At 41.5% G+C, this 19,883-nt stretch overlaps 1 protein-coding gene across 1 annotated transcript in view; it reads left to right on the top strand.

Annotated features, from left to right (window-relative positions):
• The window catches only part of LOC126094541 (protein roadkill-like), a 74,599-nt gene extending 57,263 nt beyond the window's left edge, over positions 1 to 17,336 (top strand). The window contains exon 2 of the mRNA XM_049908972.1: positions 14,668 to 17,336. Within this exon, the coding sequence (XP_049764929.1) occupies positions 14,679 to 15,047 (369 nt within the window). The 5' untranslated portion in view covers positions 14,668 to 14,678 and the 3' untranslated portion in view covers positions 15,048 to 17,336. The remainder of the gene's footprint in view (positions 1 to 14,667) is intronic.
• The last annotated feature ends 2,547 nt before the right edge of the window (positions 17,337 to 19,883 follow it).

Below are 19,883 nucleotides of genomic sequence, written 5' to 3'. Positions count from 1 at the left end.
TGCTTGAAGGCATTTTCCCCACTAAATAGGGAGACAGTATTGTGGTACCTGTCCTTAAGCATGACAAGGATCCATCGTCCCTTGATAGTTACAGGCTGATGAGCCTGACAAATGTCCACTGCAAGTTACTGGACTCAGTTGGGTCCTTGACTCTTGGGACCTTTCATCTCCTTACCAGTGTTGCTTCCAGGAGCGATGGTCTATCAGAAACTGCAGTTTCTCAGCACCTCTGCCCTGTCGCGGTTTTCTTTGACCTTTGTAAGGCATACAACTCAGCTTGGTACCATGACATCTTACTTACACTCCATGAGTGGGGTCTTCGGGGTGCCCTCCAGTCTTTATTCAACAGTTCCTGTCTGATCAGACATTCAGAGCCTACAATGGCACTGTTCTGAGCTAACTTGGATCTAGAAGAATGGCGTTCCATAGGGTTCCATACAAAGTGTCCTTTCTGTCATTGCTACTAATGGATTTGGGGTCTCTGCAGGATTGGTGGTCATCCCTGCTCTGTATGTGGATGATATCTGTATATTGGCTAGCTCTGACTCGATGGCCTCTGCAGAACAGCAGCTCCAGGGTGCCATCTGGCATGCTTCCATGTGGACACGCACGCACTGTTCTGTATTCTCTCCCCTTAAGTCAAGGATGGTGCATTTCTGTCGCCGTATTATAGTCAATTCTGACCCAACGCCTGACCATGGCTCCCATCCCCCCCCCCCCCCCTTTCCGTTTCTTGGGTCTTCTGTTTGACAACAAGCTTCCACAGCCATCATCTGAAGGTTGACTGTTTTGGTAAATTCAGTGTTCTTCACTTCCTTCACATGTCTCTTGGGGTGCAGATTGTTCGACCCTTCTCCACCTTCACTGGGCATTTGTTGTGTTCTATTGGGTCTATGGTTGTCAAGTTTATGGATCGGCTGCCCCTTCCATGCTACTCCTCTTGTACTCAGTTCACCATCTTAGTATCTGCTTAGCCTCTGCTGTCTTTCACACAAGCCATGTTTACAGTCTTCTGGTTGACACTGTGATCCCTCCCCTTTAGATTCACCAGTCCCAGTTCTTGGTTTCCTATGCCGTCACTATCTGCTCTTTCCCTGCACACTCCTCCTATTCTGTTCTTTTTGGGGTTTTGGAATGTCACCCACATGTTTTCCATCCTTGGGTGGGTTTACTGGTTGGGCTCCATGTCATGTCCCTCTGCTGCAACTTCCAGCTCCCCTCCTTGTCTCCCACATTCTCTTCCAGCCACCACTCCATGGTTAGTTCCTTGGCCACAGATTTGGATGGATCTCTTCCAGGGACCAAAAGCCTCCATCACTCCAATGGTGTTCTGTTGCTTGTTGTGATGGCTCTTATGGGAGTTTCATGTTGCCATTGTCTTTTTACACTCATGGCTCCAAATCCACCGATCATGTGTGATATGCCTACACGTCTTCTGTTGGCACAGAACACCATCTCTTGCCTGATGTGTGGGGTGTTTACTGTGAAACTGATAGCCATCCCTTGCGCCTTCTGTTTAATAGTCCTCTCCGACCCAATTTTTTACATACAGACTCAATAGTGGTCTTGAGGCTATCACTCAGTGTTTTTCCTGCCACCCCTTGGTTGTAGCTATCCACGACCTCCTTGCTAATCTTGGTGACACTGCTTGTTTGGTTGATTTCCTTTGGGTTTATGGCCATGTAGGTATCCCAGGAAATGAACTTGCTGATCATCTGGCTGTAGCGGCGACCACTTGCTGCTGTTTTCCTTGACCCATCCAGGGGTGAATTTGTGCCTTACATGAAGTTCGTTTTTGCTCAATCGTGAGATGACTCTCAGAAAGCTACCCCTCTATGTATTAAACTTCGCACCATCAAGGAGACTCCCGTCATGTGACATTCCTCCCTATGCCTTTCCCAGAGGGAATTACCATCCTCTGCTATCTTTGTATTAGCCATACTAAGTTGACCTATGGTTTTTTACTCAGCAATGATAGCCCCACCCCCTATTCCCCTCTGTAGTTGTGGGGCTCCACTCACAATGATCCGTATTTTGCTGGATTACCCCAACCTTCTTTGTCACAGGTGTCAGTGGATGACCATTGTGTGGTTATGTCTGTCCTCAGTTTTCTTCGCGAAAGTCGTTTGTACTCTCGAGTAGAAGTTCTTGAATTTTCATCTGGAATATGAGTCCCTCAGTGTAGATGTTGGTTATGGAGGCCTTGTCCTTACCTCCATACTGACTATGTTCTTCCACCATTTCCCTGTATTTTATCTAATCTGTTGTGCTGTTTTTCCCCCTTGTCTTCTTTGCCTGGTTTTGTCCCCATTACGTTGTGTTGATGGCATGGTGTGGATGTCATGATGGGTCAGTGTCAGTGGTGGTGCCTCCACCACATGTAGCATTTCTGGGGCACCCCTGCTCTCCCCATTTCCACCCACCTCCTTTTGTTCTTTCCACTTCCTGCTACCCTGATGTCCCTATTCCCTCTTTGTTTGGATGTTATCCTTTCCCCTTGACTGGGCTGTGCTGTTTGTGTTGTTCCTCTCTTGATTCCTGACACCCTAGATCATGGAATTGATGAGCTTCCTGTTTTGTCCCCTTCTCCATATCAAAGAACCAATCATTACAGAGGACTCTAATGCACACAGTGCACCATGGGGCTCTTAACATCATTTGTCCCAAGTTTGGATATTTAAGGATTGGACATGCACTACAGATATCATACTGATGAAAACGGGTGAAGCTACACATTTTAGTGCTGCTATGGGTTCATCTACTGCCATGGACCTCTCTGTGCCTGCCCTTGCAAACAGTACTCAATGGAGAATCAACGACAATCTTCATGGTACCAACCACTACCCTTTCAGAATCCTTCTAACTGATGGAGCAGGTCCTGCAAGAAGCTGCTGAGAAGGTTGTTCAGAATGGCTAATTGGATGATTGCAGAGAGTTTGCTGTTTTTTGAGCATCAGGACAATGTCCACGACTGGGTGGATCAAATTGGTCATGATTCACCATGCCAGTGATGAATCAGAGTGTCAGTGGAAACAGGAGGGCAGCTATGCACAGTTTGTTGGTGCCCTGCAGGTGCAAATCTTGCAACCTTTCGAATGGTGTGGGCAAAGGTGAGGAGAATAATTGAGAGTAAGCAGAAGTGTCGATAAAAGTTCCTAAACTCCACCACTAGATCTATGTCCACAAGTAAAGTATGGGAAACTACCAGGAGGAACTCAAGGTGCAACTCGTAACCACCAATAGCAGCTCTAAGAAGAGAGCACTGGTCTCTACTAACATCACTGAGAGACAGCTCATACAAAGGCTGAATCATATAAGTCCCTTGTGACCAATTCTAGCGAGAATCGACTTCCTCTCGATATTGGGAGACACCAGAGAAGGCTGATTTGATTTCAGTTCCATCAACATAGAGGAATACAAGCAGCCTGTATTCTGCAAAAGGCCTAAAATAATACCTAGAGGCATATTATTTTGTTGCAGCTCTTACAGTGGGGGTTCTGTTGACATATGTTTTAGATATGAGTTTTGGAATGTCCCATCTGTTTTAAGCTGGGTAATGGTATCCCTCAAGGGAGTGTTTTAAGTATCATGTCATATGCCATTGAAATAATCAGTATTACATCCACAGTTCCATGTCCTATGTGTTCAGCGCTTGTGGACGACTTCTCCATGTTCTATGTATCCTCCAACCTAGCAAAAGCTGCTAAGCAATTGCAATTGACCATCAGGCGATTGGGGGAATGGTCTTACACCACAGGTTTTAAATTGTCCTCGGAGAAAACTGTTTATGTTGGTTTTAACTGCTCCTGCTCTCTTTTTAATTTATCTGGTTTTAAACTAGAGGATACCATTCTTTGATGTTCAAGCTATTAAACATCCTTAAAGGCAGGAGTCATAGGTCTTGAGGAGGCGACAGGACACGTCTGCTCCAACTTTATAAGGTCTTTGCGCGACCCTGGCTTGACTATGGACGCTAGGTTTATGGATCAACAAGGCCTTCATATCTGAAAATGCTGGATGCGGTTCATCACAAAGGTTTTCGGTTGTCAACAGGGACCTATTGCACGAGCCCTGTCACTAGCCTGTGTGCCGAGGCTGGAGAGCCTCCATTGTCTGTTAGACATCTTTACATGGCACACCAAGCACATAGGCTTTGTTCATTCCTATATCACCAGCATCCAGTTCTGTTGCGTAGCCGCCACTGGAATGGCTGTTCAGTCACTGGCCACAAGCAACGAGACCATTTGGGATCTGTGCAAGGGAGAACTTTGAGCAATTACAGGTTGGGGCGTTAAGGTTTAAAACGAGACGTGGAGTAGAGTATCCACTGGATACTATTGAGGCGCAGATTACTTTTTAACTGATTGCTTACAGGAAGCGTTGTATCCCAGACTATATTTTTACATTTAAATTGAACAAGATTTTACATCACCAGCAAGATTTTTACTGTTGCACAGATGGGTCTAAGCAGGGAGATTTATCCATTGCTGTTGTGTTCCCCATCATCATCATCATCCTAAGGTCAGGGCTTTCAGAGTTGTTTTCAGTTTATTATATGGAATTGTTTGCTAACCTGAGGGAAATGGAGCAGATGAGATGACGCCATGACAAGAAATTCATCTGCACAGATTCTCAAAGTGCCCTTCTCGCTACTGGTCAGATGTACCCAGCAGATCGGATGGTGCAAGGAGTACAGGTCCCTCTCGTTTGCAAAGCCAAGACAAGGGAATAATTTTCAGCTGGTTTCCAGGACACATCAGGATTTGCTTAGAGTACTATGTTGCCAATTGATACATGGCTTTCTCTTAAGTTCCAAAGAGCTCCCAGTATGACACAGATGCTGGCCACAGGTATCAATATGAGAAATTGTATACTAGTGTGTTTCATTATGATGACCTGATGGTTGATCTTGATCTCCTACAGGACTTACCTTCTGTTTAAATGGCAATGAGACGAGAGTGGTTAATGTTTTACGATTTTGTGTGATGTCCAGAATTCTTCCCAAAATATTGTGTTTGTGATTTTAATGTGTCACAGTGCGTCTCGATCGCTCATTATTTAAAACTGGCCATCCAGCCAGTCATCTGTCCCCATTTTAAGTGTCGTCACCAGTATTTTATCCTTGATTTTTATCTGTAGTTAATTCATTGTGTTTTATCGGGATTTTGTTACAGACCCTTCTGATACCCACCTTATTGTGGTTGCTGTTCAGCTCTTGTGGGAAAATACAACTTGGGTTTCCATTTTATTCTTATTTTAAAACAGATTTTCACCATGCTCGATATCATTCTTAACCATCATCACGACCACCACGAAATATACCATCATCACTTTGCTTCCCATATGCTTAAAGATCGATTACTATGAATTTATAACGAGTTCCTGCAACTGCTTGTGCTATGATTGACTGAAAATAATTATAATACAATACAGTATCTGAGTTTTCTGAGCAATATAGGAGAATGTTTTTCTCTCACAGTACCAGATGCATTTCGAAATATTTGTATTTTATACAAATCATTTTCAGTCTTCAGAAAATCATCTTCAGAAAGCGTTTTCGTGTCATTTGGCTGGAGGCAATCCCTAAACACTTCAGTAGCCAACTCTACAATTCTTAATAGTGGTTGTGAATTCTATTCTGAATGTCAGCACCATGCCTCTAAAAATTAAGTTGATAGGAACCTCTGATAATATAGAATTAGTTAAAAGTAATAAGTAATGTAATTACTTAAATATTGTATTATTATTATTATTATTATTATTATTATTATTATTCAGAAAAAGATGTATGAATAAATGGAAACACCTAAGAGACAAATTTCGCAGAGAAATTAAAAAATAGAACCTCAAGCATACTTCTAGTAATGGACAGTGATAAGTGTGTCAGACAGTAACAAATTGGCGAGGGGGGGGGGGAGGGGCGGCGGCGCAGTTGGGGATATGTATGTGAAACAGCTGTGACTGCTTGAGAGCATTAAATTATTGACATCAGTTTACAAAACGCAAAACAGTCTGTTTACCATCAAATATCGCCTATCTTGCTACAATGAATCCAAATGAAGACATGTTTTAGTATCAATGACAATTTAGTGACAATGATGCTGTTCAACGTGATCCGTATGGACGCTACACAGGTTGACAGTGACTTGGTAACAACTGGGAACAAAACCCTGTAAGTGAAATGAACTTGCGAAATGAACTACAGGAAGCAGAGCATCTGAACCTAGGTAGGTATGCACACAATGGACTCAGCACATGTCTGGCCTGGACGCCTAACGACTGATACGATGGCTCTTCGCAAAAGCTCAAGACTAGGTCCATGGCAGTCAGTCCCTGGGAAGAACACAGGCATGCTTCACTTACTGCCACTTACAAATATACACTTCGATCAATGGGCCTGCCCATACATGATGCATGTGCCCTTGATGGCATCTTTCTGAACCGGTCGACTGTTCTACCCATGCCAGCTCGTCTGCTTACATCGGGATGCCTGCCGGTGGTCATAGTAAACATCAACAAAATGTTAGCCTGTTCAGTTTTACCATCACCTCATTTGTATTTGGTTAGTAACAATTTCCTTGATGGCAGAAGCCATAACGGACATAAATCATAAAAGAGACAGTTAATGACAGTGTTCAGAATAAATAGACTGATACTGAGAAAAACTTAAACTACTGGCTGAAGACAAGGAGACGTGGCTGAAGACAAGGAGACGTGAAAGTTTCAGGGCTTTTTAGTCTCTAATGTGTATCAATGTTATTTACTGTACATTATGTTGACCCTAAAGTTTCTATCTAGCAAAAATTAGCCAAATATTTTTAAGTTCAAATTTACGTAGAAAAAAAATTCCTGTAAATGGTAAGAATTTGAAAATCAAAAATAAATTAGATTTTAATAATAAAGTATAAAGTTTACTTACACTAGCATAACTGCTAAATGTTCTTCAGAACTGACGAGATTACATATGACACTATTCAAAGGAGGGTGTAATTTGTCTCGATGGTTTCCAAATTGACATTTGGAATTTTACATGTTGTAAGTGTAATCGTGAGTACAAATGATGAAAAGTTCCAGTTTTATGGCTCTTCAAGTTGATCAGTTAGAGTGATCACATTCTTGCCGCCTGCATCAATGTCTATCAACGAGAAGATTATACGGGGTGGTCCATTGATAGTGACCGGGCCAAATATCTTACAAAATAAGCGTCAAACGAAAAAACTACAAAGAACGAAACTCGTCTAGCTTGAAGGGGGAAACCAGATGGAGCTATGGTTGGCCCGCTAGATTGCGCTGACATAGGTCAAACGAATACCAACTGCGTTTTTTTAAAAATAGGAACCCCCATTTTTATTACGTATTCGTGTAGTACGTAAAGAAATATGTTTTAGTAGGACCACTTTTTCACTTTGTGATAGATGGCGCTGTAATAGTCACAAACGTATAAGTACGTGGTATCACGTAACATTCCGCCAGTGCGGACGGTATTTGCTTCGTGATACATAACCCGTGTTAAAATGGACCGTTTACCAACTGCGGAAAAGGGTGATATCGTGTTGATGTATGGCTATTGTGATCAAAATGCCCAACGGGCGTGAGCTGTGTATGTTGCTCGGTATCCTGGACGACATCATCCACGTGTCCGGACCGTTCGCCGGCTAGTTACGTTATTTAAGGAAACAGGAAGCGTTCAGCCACATGTGAAACGTCAGTCCGACCTGCAACAAATGATGATGCCCAAGCAGGTGTTTTAGCTGCTGTCGCGCTTAATCCGTACATCAGTAGCAGACAAACTGCGCGAGAATCGGGAATCTCAAAAACGTCGGTGTTGGGAATGTTACATCAACATAGATTGCACCCGTACCATATTCCTATGCACCAGGAATTACATGGCGACGACTTTGAACGTCGTGTACAGTTGTGCCACTGGGCACAAGAGAAATTACGGGACGATGACAGATTTTTTGCACGCGTTCTATTTAGCGATGAAGCGTCATTCACCAACAGCGGTAACGTAAACCGGCATAATATGCACTATTGGGCAACGGAAAATCCACGATGGCTGCGACAAGTGGAACATCAGCGACCTTGGCGGGTTAATGTATGGTGCGGCATTATGGGAGGAAGGATAATTGGTGCAGTGTATGCTGATTTCATACATAATGTTCTACCGATGTTACTACAAGATGTTTCACTGCATGACAGAATGGCGATGTACTTCCAACATGATGGATGTCCGGCACATGGCTCGCGTGCGTTTGAAGCGGTATTGAATAGCATATTTCATGACAGGTGGATTGGTCGTCGAAGCACCATACCATGGCCCGCACTTTCACAGGATCTGACGTCCCCGGATTTCTTTGTGTGGGGAAAGTTGAAGGATATTTGCTATCGTGATCCACCGACAACGCCTGACAACATGCGTCAGTGCATTGTCAATGAATGTGCGAACATTACAGAAGACGAACTACTCGCTGTTGAGAGGAACATTGTTACACGTATTGCCAAATGCATTGAGGTTGACGGACATCATTTAGAGCATTTATTGCATTAATGTGGTATTTACAGGTAATCACGCTGTAACAGCATGCGTTATCAGAAATGTTAAGTTCACATAGGTATATGAATCACATTGGAACAACCGAAATAAAATGTTCAAACATACCTACGTTTTGTATTTTAATTTAAAAAACCTACCTGTTACCAACTGTTCTTCTAAAATTGTGAGCCATATGTTTGTGACTATTACAGCGCCATCTATCACAAAGCGAAAAAGTGGTCCAACTAAAACATTCATATTTCTTTACGTACCACACGAATATGTAATAAAAAATGGGGGTTCCTATTTAAAAAAACGCAGTTGATATCCGTTTGACCTATGGCAGCGCCATCTAGCGGGCCAACCATGGCGCTATCTGGTTCCCCCCTTCAAGCTAGACAAGTTTCGTTCTTTGCAGTTTTTTTGTTTGATGCTTATTTCGTGAGAGATTTGGCCCGGCCACGATCAATGGACCATCCTGTATAACAGTAATGCTTTCAAAGTACATAAATTTGTGAACCTTTAATCATATCTTTCATTGCTAGATATAGCAAACTGAGTATATTTCACTTAAGTATCGTGAAGACGAGAGAAATCGGAGCTTGTATGGAAGCACAGTGTTCTTGCAGTGCTGTGTTTGAGAGTGGAATGGGAATAACGAGTAGTAGTAGTAGTAGTAGTAGTAGTAGTAGTAGTAGTAGTAGGGCCCTCGACTATACACCATATGATGGCTTGTGGAGTGCATATGTAGGTGCAATTTGAAATGAGATAAAGTAAAAACTTGTAGTGACACTGAGAACGACATATCGAAGACCACTGATCGGAAAACTTTGAGAAAATGACAGAGTTGTTCCAATATTGGGAACAAAGTGGAGTCATTTATACAGAAATACAAAAATATACGACCAATCAACCGTGCTGATAAGTCAGAAATCGTGCCGTTCATGTCACTGTAATCACTAGCAAAACAAGTGTTGTGAAATCACCTGTGGGAAATTTGGAAGAATTAAATATCCAAGGGAAGAGTTGGGATCAATATGATAGTTCCACACATTCAGTGGTACTTCATCTCAACTACACTGTTCGCATTTCGAGCCTTTCTATCATTTTAACCAGCGCATCCAATGAGCTGAGATCTACCCAATGTGATGAAACAGAGTTCCTTCTTGGAAATACATGTGCAGGGTATCATCATTTGAGGTCTGAAATAAGCAGTATGTTTGTAGTAACATAGAGAATAGGAATGGAGTAAAACATTAGCTCATCTTGATCCCTCTTCAATTACTGTCAAGCAAATCCTAGAGAAATGTGCATAACACCGAGAGAATCGTCCCATTTCGGTGACCGACTTGAAATTGTTGTAGCTATGAACCTGAACTACTTGATGTTCAAGGTGCTGGCAAGTATACCAGTTTGGAAAGTAGTGGCATAGTTCACAACCCCCATTTGTTTCTTTGTTAATCAGTCTGTAACATCAATGGGAAGTGCAACTTTATTTTTCAGTTTTGTGTTATTCCAGTGAATTATGCCCACCATCAAACAATGACAATTCAGTCCATGTACCACAGTCAGTCGTCATGCTGGAAAACAGAATACAGTTCGTTACTCAGGAATCTGAATGCCAAAAATTTTAGTATGCATAAACGGTTTAGCTTAGATCATCAGTACTATAAGACTGTTAGTAGATGCTGCTGCATGGAGGAAAGTATCACTGGCCAATCGTGAGAGATTGTAGAAAACAAAGGACAAATCTTATTATAATGGGTATAGTGTAGAGAAAGAATCTGAACATGGGAATTCAGTACATAAATCACCATTCTACAGCAAAACTGTAACATACTGGTAGCGTTACAGCCAAATTGTATTCCATTACTGCATTATAACACGACTGGGAACGTGGTCGCTTCAGTCTGGAACCGCGCGACCGCTACGGTCGCAGGTTCGAATCCTGCCTTCAGCATGGATGTGTGTGATGTCCTTAGGTTAGTTAGGTTTAAGTAATTCAAAGTTCTAGGGCACTGATGACCTCTGATGTTAAGTCCCATAGTGCTCAGAGCCATTTGAACCATTTGGTAAGGTGGTTACATTGTGATGTTACTGCTCCCGTCTCCCCCCATTTCATGAATTTAAAGGACGTCTACATATTAATGGACGTGTACATTACTGATAGTTTAAAGAAACAATGATTGTATCGATTAAGAATGTTTATTATTAGAACACCGACAGTAAGATTTATTACTTAAAAATGACACATTCCAGACAATTTTGAAAACGATTATACACTGTTTACCAATATTCTGTATGCCACCACATTGCAATGATTGGTTCACACTGTAACTCTTGGTACAGTCTATAGTGATATCGAATAAGAACTAGCAATTTTATATAAAGTCGGCTGTCAAGCACATCGGCTGAGATCCACTAAAGTTGTGGATTTCAAGCTCTGTTCTCCACTAGATTCGCACATTAGGTTCTCTCACCCAACACCAATCGCACATTTTTCAAGGCATTGTCGGCAGGTAGCGATTACCTGGGAATTCTATATTGGCAAGCACTTGGATAGGTATAGTACACGCTCAGCAATAAAGCAGACACATAAATTTACAATCGAATGTTACACATAATGAAAACTATCTTAACGTGTTACATACAGAATACTCACATATCCCCAGATCCAGAGAAATCAATTTCACCCAGAATTTAGGCGACAAAGTTTCAGAGCAAACTTGATCACTTAAGAAGAGCCCAAATAGACAGACAGAAAAGAAAAGGAATTCATAGTGTTAAACTGACAAGCATTTGGATTACAATCAATAACTGTCATCACATGAAAATGAATCTTTTAAAGTTGAAGTACATTATGTATAATATGGGCACACAAATATCGGAAGAGAAAAATAGAAGCAAAAGATTTGACAGTAGGCGTCTGTGACAAACAGTAGTAATTAACATATGTTACGATTACTTAACTGGCAGATTTTAGTGCACAGCTGCTGCTTCTGTCCATAAAAATTATATACTTTGTTTTGGCAGCAATGTAATTAAATCAATGAAACGTGCTGTATACTAATGAAGCATCAACTAGTTGCCATTAAATGTCTTTCAGAACATACTCTGTTTAGTCCATTATAAAGGAAAATCCGTTAAACTTAGTCACTTACCGATTTTCTCGTTCATGTTATTACATTAAGCCTATACTAAATGCTTGTGTTGTGGGTGAATCTAATCAAGAAAACGTACATACAAAATGGATAAATTCCCTACATTAAGACTTTCGCCGCGGCTGACTCTTATAAGCGTCACAACAAGCCACGAGCCAATGGGGTTGGCGCTGATACGCGTCCGCGCTCACCGTCTGATTGCTCAGTCTAGTTGCAGCGTCTAAGCCAGCATCAAAGCGTGTAAACTTTTGTTTTGTGTGGTCAGTTATCGAACGTATATTGTTGGTAATGGTGGCTAATGAACCAACACCTGGACCTTCCAATGTGAAAAGGAGCAGAAAAAAGTGTTAAACTGACAGAGGAATAATTACTTAGTGTACTAGACGAGAGTGATTTTCTGTGTAGTGAGGACGAGGCATACCACGGAGATTGTCATTCAGAGGCTGCAGAAGAATTGCAGAGTGATGATAGATTCGAAAGCTGTGCTTCCACGCTGTTTCGTGACAGTTCCGAATCTGACGATACGAATCACGACGATTGTGTGGAAATCGACGACGGAAGAGAGCCCGACCTGTCACACGGAGATAATCCAGGTGTGTCCTGGCATAAAGAACGACACAATATGCAGTATCACCCATTTACGAAGGAAATAGTTCTCCAAATTCACCCTGCTGGCAGTTCTCCTATGGATTTCTTCAGATTATTGGTAAAGTACGATTTTTTTGCAACTTGTAGGTGACGAGACGAACGATAACGCAGTCAACATATTGCTGAGCGAAAATACAAAAGAGGGATCTAGGATCTGTAAATGGAAACCTCTAAGTGTAGGCGTCATCATTAAGTCAGTATAGAACATAATCCTACAGACCTTACAAGGTCTTGACGTCGGTCTATAACTCAGGAGCGTCGGCTCCGAGCGGTACCTGCTCTTCCAGAACGTTACCGGCACGCACTCGCACGTTGCCGGGCCGTACTGAGGAGTTGCGCGCCTGCACCGATGCCGCAGCGAAAGTGTTAAATACGGTAATGTAAAAAAAAAGAATCACTTTGCAGAGCATTTCCAAGTGTCAAAGGTAGGTAGAATCGGATGCATCCGATTTTTGCTTTAAGGACAGGAATGAGACGAGTGAGGTCCAAAATTCCTGTATGCTACAGGCGAACTCGGGAGACGCCATTTAAATTTACTTTGTTTGCAGTTGAATCACATGTTTGGTGCTTTTTGTATAAGTGAAACTACGAAAATATTGTTTATATTACTGGTACATCAACGATCTCTCTGTTCTTGGTATGATTTGTAGTAACACACTGCAATGATATTGATGGTTAAAAGCTTTATAAATTGCATGCTGTGAAACAGTACGGCATTTCAAGGCACCAGTCCATAGAAAATTGATCAAAAACGCATTGTATTTCGTGAAATTTGTTCAAGGTAAAGACACATAATTGGTAAATCCCTTAGGACCTCTTAAGATCAGAAACATTTAAATAGCATCAATGTATTGTAGAGTAGGGTAGCGGATGTAGGCTGGCTCTGAAATGAAATATCGTCAGTTTCTGTTCTGCTTTCTGCGAATATTCTGTTTATTTATCCATGTTTCCTGGGGTTTCCTTATTAATTTCGTAGAACTTTGTGGAATATTTAATGCTATGCACAAAGTTTGTTAGATATTGTTGGACCAATGAACTGAGATTTTTTTTTTTACTACACACACACACACACACACACACACACACACACACACACACACACACAGGCTGATTCCCCTGCATTGCAGTACGCTGTGTGACACATAGATAAACATGAGTCATTTTCAGCTTGCACGTCAACAGCTGCCACTGGAGAGTGCTGTGCTAGGAAATAACAGTGAGAAGAGAGATCCGTGTGATGCACCAGCTCGTTTCTGAGTGGCTACCGTCCATGTAGGAAACAACGTTTGGATGCTCGACATTAAGGAAGATATCCCATGGGAACCTGGCATCGGCATGCTGCGACACATGAAAACAGTTACCCAATCTACTACTCTGCTGATTTGGCAGAAGTGTTTATAGGCGAATCCATAGGAATTTCCTGTTCTTCGTCTTCTACTTCTACTACTACGACACTACCACCAATGTGATAATACAGGTCGCCAGCTTTGTTCTGAGCTGCATTTATCACTAATCCAAAGTCAACAAATGAAACTTCCGTAGTTACTTAACTACTCTTGTGTATATTCTGAGATACAGACACTGGACTTGAATATGTACACTGCCAAAAATTCATACACCACATTTGTCTCGTAGCAACTTTCGCCATTTGTTTGCCCAAGGGAATATCCTGTTCCTGTGGAAAATGGAGTTTATTTTATTTAGGTGCACTTTATTCAACGAAAACAATCAAGAGGTATCTAATGAATCCACAATGTGGTAAGATACCTCTGACTATTGTACACTTGCACACTCACTAAGAAGCAATAGATAGCTAGAAATTGGGAAAAGGTCTAAACAACATTCCACTCACTGGAACACACTTCACATTCTTTCTGCACTTCCATAATTTAAAAGTAATTTTATTAATGATCATGATGAGGAGCAAGTTCTGTGTGGTGTACCACGTCGTTTCTGCTTTATGTTGAGAGAGACGTCCTGTGTGAGTCTTGTGGTCTGTTGTGAGCATTCATGGAAGTCATCTAGAGAACACTTCTGAATGTCAAACAGTCTGTCATTCCACAGAGTCTTCAAATGCTTACCAATAACTGTAGAACCAATTAAATTTTGATTCACTGGTCACCACGAATAATAGCACTTGCGTTATTCACTATGTTTGGAACAGGGACTGGTGACATGGTGTTCCAAACGTGGTGGATTGTACACCTCAGTTACGCAATTCCTGATGCTTCAACTCTCTCTTTACCCATAGCGCAGAAGTACTCCTTTCAACTGCATCTTTGCCATAAGTATACAGAAGTAGTGAAGAACACTGTGTTTCAGGTTCTTCTGGCATGTCACCTCCAGAGACGGAACAGGGGGGGGCAACTGTGTACCTGGGCACCCTGCTGGACGCAGACCAGGGCATGGTGGAGCTGGTGTCTGGTAACACGCGGCTGGTGGCGCACAGGGCTGTCGTGGCGGCCAGGAGCCCCGTCTTAGCCTCAATGCTCGACAACGGCAGTGACCAGCTCACCATCCCGGATGTGGAGGGCCCCGTGCTGGCAATGCTGGTGTCCTACATGTACGCCTTCAGGCTCTCTGGACTGGCCGGTATGGGTCCCCAGTTACTGGCCGCCGCTGACCAGTACAAAGTGGTTGGCCTGAGGGCTGCATGTGAACAGCTCATGGCCGCAGAGAACACAGCTGACAGACAGATGTAGTACCATGTGTGAAATAAATCAACTTCGCTTCAAATGTGTTTAATAAATATTTGTACACAAAGAATTCAAATGAAATAAGATGCCATTACCACTCACTTATACCACCAATATGTAGGACATTTAACTAATTGATTTAGGTACCAACAGAACAGAAGTAACAGCACATTAATGTAACTTAAATTAGCTGACAGTAATCTGAAATACCGAGATCTTTCAATAACTGACGGTCCAAAATTTTCTTGTCGGAAGATGTTTATTCTCAAAAGTTAAGGATCGGTGGCAATATGAATCAATATTTCTTTTATATATATTAATTTTTCTACATATTCTATGACGTTGTGTATTCGCTGTTGGTGTGAGCTCCGGTCCTGTGCTTATAGCCACGTTTTCACTGCATGAATTACACATTCATCTTCTTCAAAGATCATCCCCACATACAGAATTCTTAAATGACCCAGATGGGTAACAGTCTAAGGGCACCTGGTCTGGGTTGCAGGGAGGATGAAGCAGTGATGTCCACCCTAATATGTGATGTGTTCTTGAGTTCTGGTAAGTGTTTTCGTGTTTCAGCAAGATTTCTTTTGGATTCTTGTCAAATCCAACATGTCAGAAATGGTTACAGAGTTCGTTCAGTCGTTACCGTACCTGTGAATTAATGGTTGACCCAATTCACAATACATTTTCGAGACTTTGCCAGCAGAGGAGCTTCCTAGAACTTATGTTTAGGTTATTGTGAGCTTTACCACTCAAGTGCCTTTTTGTATCCTGCTCAAAGTGGCGCACCCAGGATATATCACCTGTGATGATCTATGATAGGAAGGCCGCTTCATCGGTATCAAACTGCCCCATTAGTTCAGATAAAATGACTTTTTTAAAAATTTTGTTGTCTGTTGTGAGGATTCATGGACGTCACCTCTGAATATTCAATAGTTTGTCATTCCACTTCAAATGTTTACCGACAGCTGTAGAACCAACTAATCGAATTGTGATGCACTTGTCTCAATGAATAATGGCATCTGCGGGATTCACAATGTTTGGAGTATGGTTGTGGATATGACATTTCAAACGTGGCACATTATGGAAGTCAGTTTTTGCAATTCTTGATGCTTCAACTCTTCTTATCCATAGCCCAAAAGTAGCCCTACAACTGCATCACACCATACACACCACAGAAACATTTATTAATGTTTACCCTGGTTTATTTTTCTGCAACTAAGAAATCGATTACAACACCTTGGTTTTAATGGCTCGCTATGCCTCTTCCATATGCTGGAATTGTAATCTATGCACACATCCAGGAAAAACATAGAATTTAAAAGATCTAAAAGGAAGTTTTCCTATGTATATTAATGGGTGTAAGAAAATTCGATGTTTGTTTACTGAACAACCCTCACATATTTACAGCACAATTTTTTCAAAAGTCTGTGGGGGGCGAACATATACTCAATTTGTTAACAAGGAATACACCTCCTCTACAATGCTTTATTTCGTTACCACTAGTGTTAAAGTATTTCTTACCAGTTTACACGATGCTACATGGACCTACTGTGCGTTACATGTCACCTATATTACTTCCCTATTAGTTCTGCGGTTAGAATCTTACCATTTTGTCTGGACTCATACCGAATTTATCTCCATGTCTGCAGCAAAGCTACAGTTTCCACTAGACTGTTGTGACAGTGGAAATATTTACATCAAGTTTTGTACTTACTTCTTACTTACAATGTTCACATGTAAAGTAAGTGGAAGAGGGGTATCTAATGTATGTTTCCAACCAGTGATCTTGCAAATACCCATTTTCTTTGTAACATTTATGCCACAAGCATAGGTGTCACAGAACGTAAATATCCCAGATATACTACTGTACAATTGTAATTCCGTAGTTGTACAGGAGCTCACTGAATCTTTAACAAAATAACACTGTTCTACAGATACTGGGTACAAATAATAGTTTTCATGTGGAAATCATTTTGGTGCATCAAACACGCTGAGTGCTGTAAGAAGAGGATGAAGTGTCGTTACAGAAGTAAATGACTGAATAAAACTACGCAGAATTTGTCTGGAGCTCTTCGCTGGCTCTTTACTATTTGCCTTGTTTTACTATTACTCGCGTAACAATTAATATATGAGATAAAATATGTTGCTACGAAAAGAGCCCCGAAATACCTTTTAGTGATGCTGTGCTATGACTTTCTTTAGATCATTAATTTTCAACAAAACAAAATATATTATGTTCTTATTATTCTGGATCTGACTTTCTATTAAAGGAACATTTTTTCGTTACTGTAACTCGCCATAAAATTCAACATATCTTCCTTACTTTATAGTTATTGAAAAGGTTAATGAAAATTACTTCGTTATCAATACTGATGTTACAGTACGCAATGATTGTTCAACATCAAAATTTTGCAGTGGATTTTTGTTAACAGTAAAACACCAATAAGTACCACGACTAACACGAGAACATGAGACTATGAGACTATCGTCATAGAAAAATATGTTTTTACTATAAGGTTGGCCAGACCAGAACTACGCACAGCAAGATTTGTTTTATGTTATGAAGGTAAATTATCTTTTTGCACTGTTAATAATACATTATCAGCAACCCGCGTCAACCTGTAAAACACATCATAAAATCTGCTGCTCTGCTCTGCAATTCCGAAAGCTGAAAGAAATAATTTTACTTCACCTGCCCACTTCTTTGCGGTATGATTGATTTCATTTAATGCAGTTTAAATGCGCCGTGGCAGCGGCTCGTTCGTTCGTAGCGCAGCTCTGCACCACGAATAATATTTAAATAACTGAAAATTTCTTAAAGGGATGGGATAAAATACCACGCAAGCTTATTACAAATCATAATGCAAGGTTTCACGAAGTAACTCTATTCAAAACATTTAAACAAATCAAGTTATTACACACCTTTCCCAAGCTATGTCTAATGGCGTCCCTCTCACAATCTTGACAAAAGAATGCTACGCAAGCGTACAATATAAAGTCACAGGTTCTTCCTACTCACGTAACTACAAGAAGACGACAGAGAAATTAATGTTCGTTCCGTATCATTTATAGCAGTCTCACACTCTCATCTTTGTTTGATATTCAATAAGTATCGTCTGTGGCGGCCCCAGCACTAGCCGACACAGATACCATCTAAATAAAAATCCAGTACATAATTCTATACAAGAATAAAACATGACACATAATGCTTTCTCTTTATTACATAATATGTCTTTTGCTAAGTGACGTTACAAGCTCTGTTAACTGAACCATAGAGAACTTAGAGTTAATCATGAGATACCTAGCAACGGTTGAGTGTTAATAAGACCGCTTCCTAAAAGCAGAATTTCTAAATTTTTGGGTGAAATTCTGGTTGGCTGAAGGTACATAGAAGAGTAAAAATGGTGTACCTTTAATTTTAGAGTTAGTCAAGGTTCGGATTCGTCATAGTTGTAAATACATTTCCTGTAGGTAATTTTTCAACAACACTGTATTAATGTGCAGAACAATCATCATCCATGATATGCATGTAATTTTTAATTAGATCAAGAACCTGGCAGTGCTTCGCAATTGCTAAATATACATGGGATTTGGATATAAGTCCTACTCTCATTTTCCCCCTCTCTCTTTGTCCAACTCCTCGTCCTCCCCATCTCTCGCCAGAAGGCTCAAGGTTATTTCATTAATTCGTGTGTGGCTCACAGAGGGGGCCCGAGCTGTTGCGGCACATTCTTCGTTCCTGGGCTGCATTTCCTTCCCCGTGCCCCTCCCTGCCTGTCCTCGCACCTTCCCCTCTGCTCCCATCTTCCCCTCTCCCGCTGTTAATATTTATGTGGACCTGGCTATCCACCTGGTTTCTTGTATTCCTTTGGCTTTGTTCCCTTTGCCTTTTCCTTTTCCTCCATGCATTTTTGCGTTTTGGTTACACTTTCGGGTTTGACCTCCACTTCCACATTTTTCTCTTTAATGTGAGCTGTTTGGTTAGGAACTCCATCCCTAGTATCTATGGCGTATATTCCTCTCCCCCTCTTCCTCCTCCTCCTTCCCCTCTTCCTGACTCATCACAGACTGCCATCACACCCTGTTAAGAAACCGACACATGTAGTCAGTCCATATTGTGAGGATGTTATATATGGATGTGGTTTGTCCCTCTGACAACACAATGATCACAATTCCGATACATAAATTGTTAATTCCCCATATATGCCTAGGGGCTGTTGCTTGACATTCTGGAGCATCAGAACGCCCGAGAATGGCTGCGATGTCAGACAGCCCTTGCTGTGGCTGGATGGCGCCCATGGGAAGAGCCCCTGATCTGATAGAGCTTTGAATATGAAATCTGGGTTTTCTTCCACGGCTGTCTCTTTGGTTGGTAGTGGATCATTTAATGCTGCTTCTTATGACCTTGCATCCTACCCTTCTCTTGCTACACCTGGGGAGGAGGTTTAGGCTCGCTAGCAATGTCCATTACTTCTCACCAGCCTTTGAATTTGGTTCAAGAAGTCATATTTCATAGGGACCTCATCCGTAAAACTGATGAGGGACTCTGGGACAATCTGAAATGATGGGGCATTTATTTTGTTCAGAAAGGTCATGAGAACAATTGCATCTATACTGGCGCTTTTATTCTGGCATTTGAGGTAGATACTCTCCCATAGGAGGTCCAGGTTATGTTTATTGTAGTGACATGAGGCTGTACATCCTGCCACCTATGCAGTGCATTCGGTGCCTCTGCTTTTGGCTGCCTAGTGTACAGCGGACCCTCTGTGGCAAATGTGGAAAACTAATCCATGAGGGGAACCCTTGTATACTGCCGCCTGTGTGTGTGTGTGTGTGTGG

This window comes from Schistocerca cancellata, chromosome 8 (genome assembly GCF_023864275.1).
Source record: "Schistocerca cancellata isolate TAMUIC-IGC-003103 chromosome 8, iqSchCanc2.1, whole genome shotgun sequence".
NCBI lineage: Eukaryota > Metazoa > Arthropoda > Insecta > Orthoptera > Acrididae > Schistocerca > Schistocerca cancellata.
The sequence above is the reverse complement of the archived record's forward strand: the minus strand, read 5'-3'. Positions and strand labels throughout refer to the sequence as shown.